This window comes from Asparagus officinalis, chromosome 7 (assembly GCF_001876935.1).
Source record: "Asparagus officinalis chromosome 7, Aspof.V1, whole genome shotgun sequence".
NCBI classification, from domain to species: domain Eukaryota; kingdom Viridiplantae; phylum Streptophyta; class Magnoliopsida; order Asparagales; family Asparagaceae; genus Asparagus; species Asparagus officinalis.
Window position 1 is genome coordinate 122,152,985 of NC_033800.1, and position 955 is coordinate 122,153,939.

The window sequence follows — 955 nt, forward strand, 5'->3', positions numbered from 1 at the left end:
GGGTCACACAATTATAGACTGCCCGGCGCGCTTTGGTCCAGTCACCGACTATCATTCGCTATTACTCCTCCGCGAGTCTTTTTAACACACCACAGGTCCTCGCGAACATAGCATCTTCCAATGCGGGACCCCCGATCTCAGCGGCTCACAAGCCGCCACTTCCGCTTCCGCAACAACAAGCCCACACTTATCATCAAGTGCCATATTGTGCGCGTGCCCGCATAGAACCCGAATGAGATCCGCGGCCCGCTTCCCTTCGCCTCCGAACCCGTAAAGAAAATAAAACCCGAACGGCTTAAAAAGATCCGGAACCGACGGTAACTTCAGCCACGGGAACACTTTATCCATTATCCTGCTCGTTTTCGCGAACCCCCTTTTCCATTTCGAAACCCCCTTCACCTCGAGACGGAACACCGCCTTCGAATTCCAAACGCTCAACACCGCCCAAGACTCCGGCGGGTCCCGCAGAAACGACTCGGGTCCGTCCCACTCAAAACCCGACCCGTTGACAGCTACGAAAGTTCCAAGCGACACCGGGTTGTTCAGAATGGAGTCGATGTCGCGGGGGAAAAATTCGTTGGTGGCGAATTTTTTACGGTAGAGGGTTTCGGCATCGTGAGCAGGGATTTGGAAGACGGACACGTGGCGGGATTTGGAGATGCGGTGAGCGTAAACGGGCTGGACGAGGACGGAGGGGGTTCTGAACTTGGAGTAACCGCAACGGGCGGTGAACAGATTCAAGGAGGCCTCGTTATCCTTTTCGGTCGCCATGTATGCGTATTCTGCTCCTTTGGCTCTGAACCATGCTTCGATTTTGTTCACTAGATTTAATGCGATGCCCATTCGCCTGTAGTTAATTAAAAAAACAATTATAATAATGAGGATAAGAATAAAATAGAGGGGGAATAAATGTTGGGTTTTGGGAGGTGACGGGATTCGGAAAAGGTGAGGCTAC

At 52.1% G+C, this 955-nt stretch overlaps 1 protein-coding gene across 1 annotated transcript; it reads right to left on the bottom strand.

Annotated features, from left to right (window-relative positions):
• On the bottom strand, positions 82 to 909 carry LOC109849788 (probable N-acetyltransferase HLS1). Its single transcript, XM_020419669.1, has one exon. It carries the CDS (start codon positions 841 to 843, stop codon positions 82 to 84), a length of 762 nt encoding a protein of 253 aa, XP_020275258.1. The 5' UTR covers positions 844 to 909.

Coding starts and splice junctions, on each gene's coding strand:
- LOC109849788 (XM_020419669.1), bottom strand. CDS start 843: ATGGGCATCGCATTAAATCTAGTGAACAAAATCGAAGCATGGTTCAGA.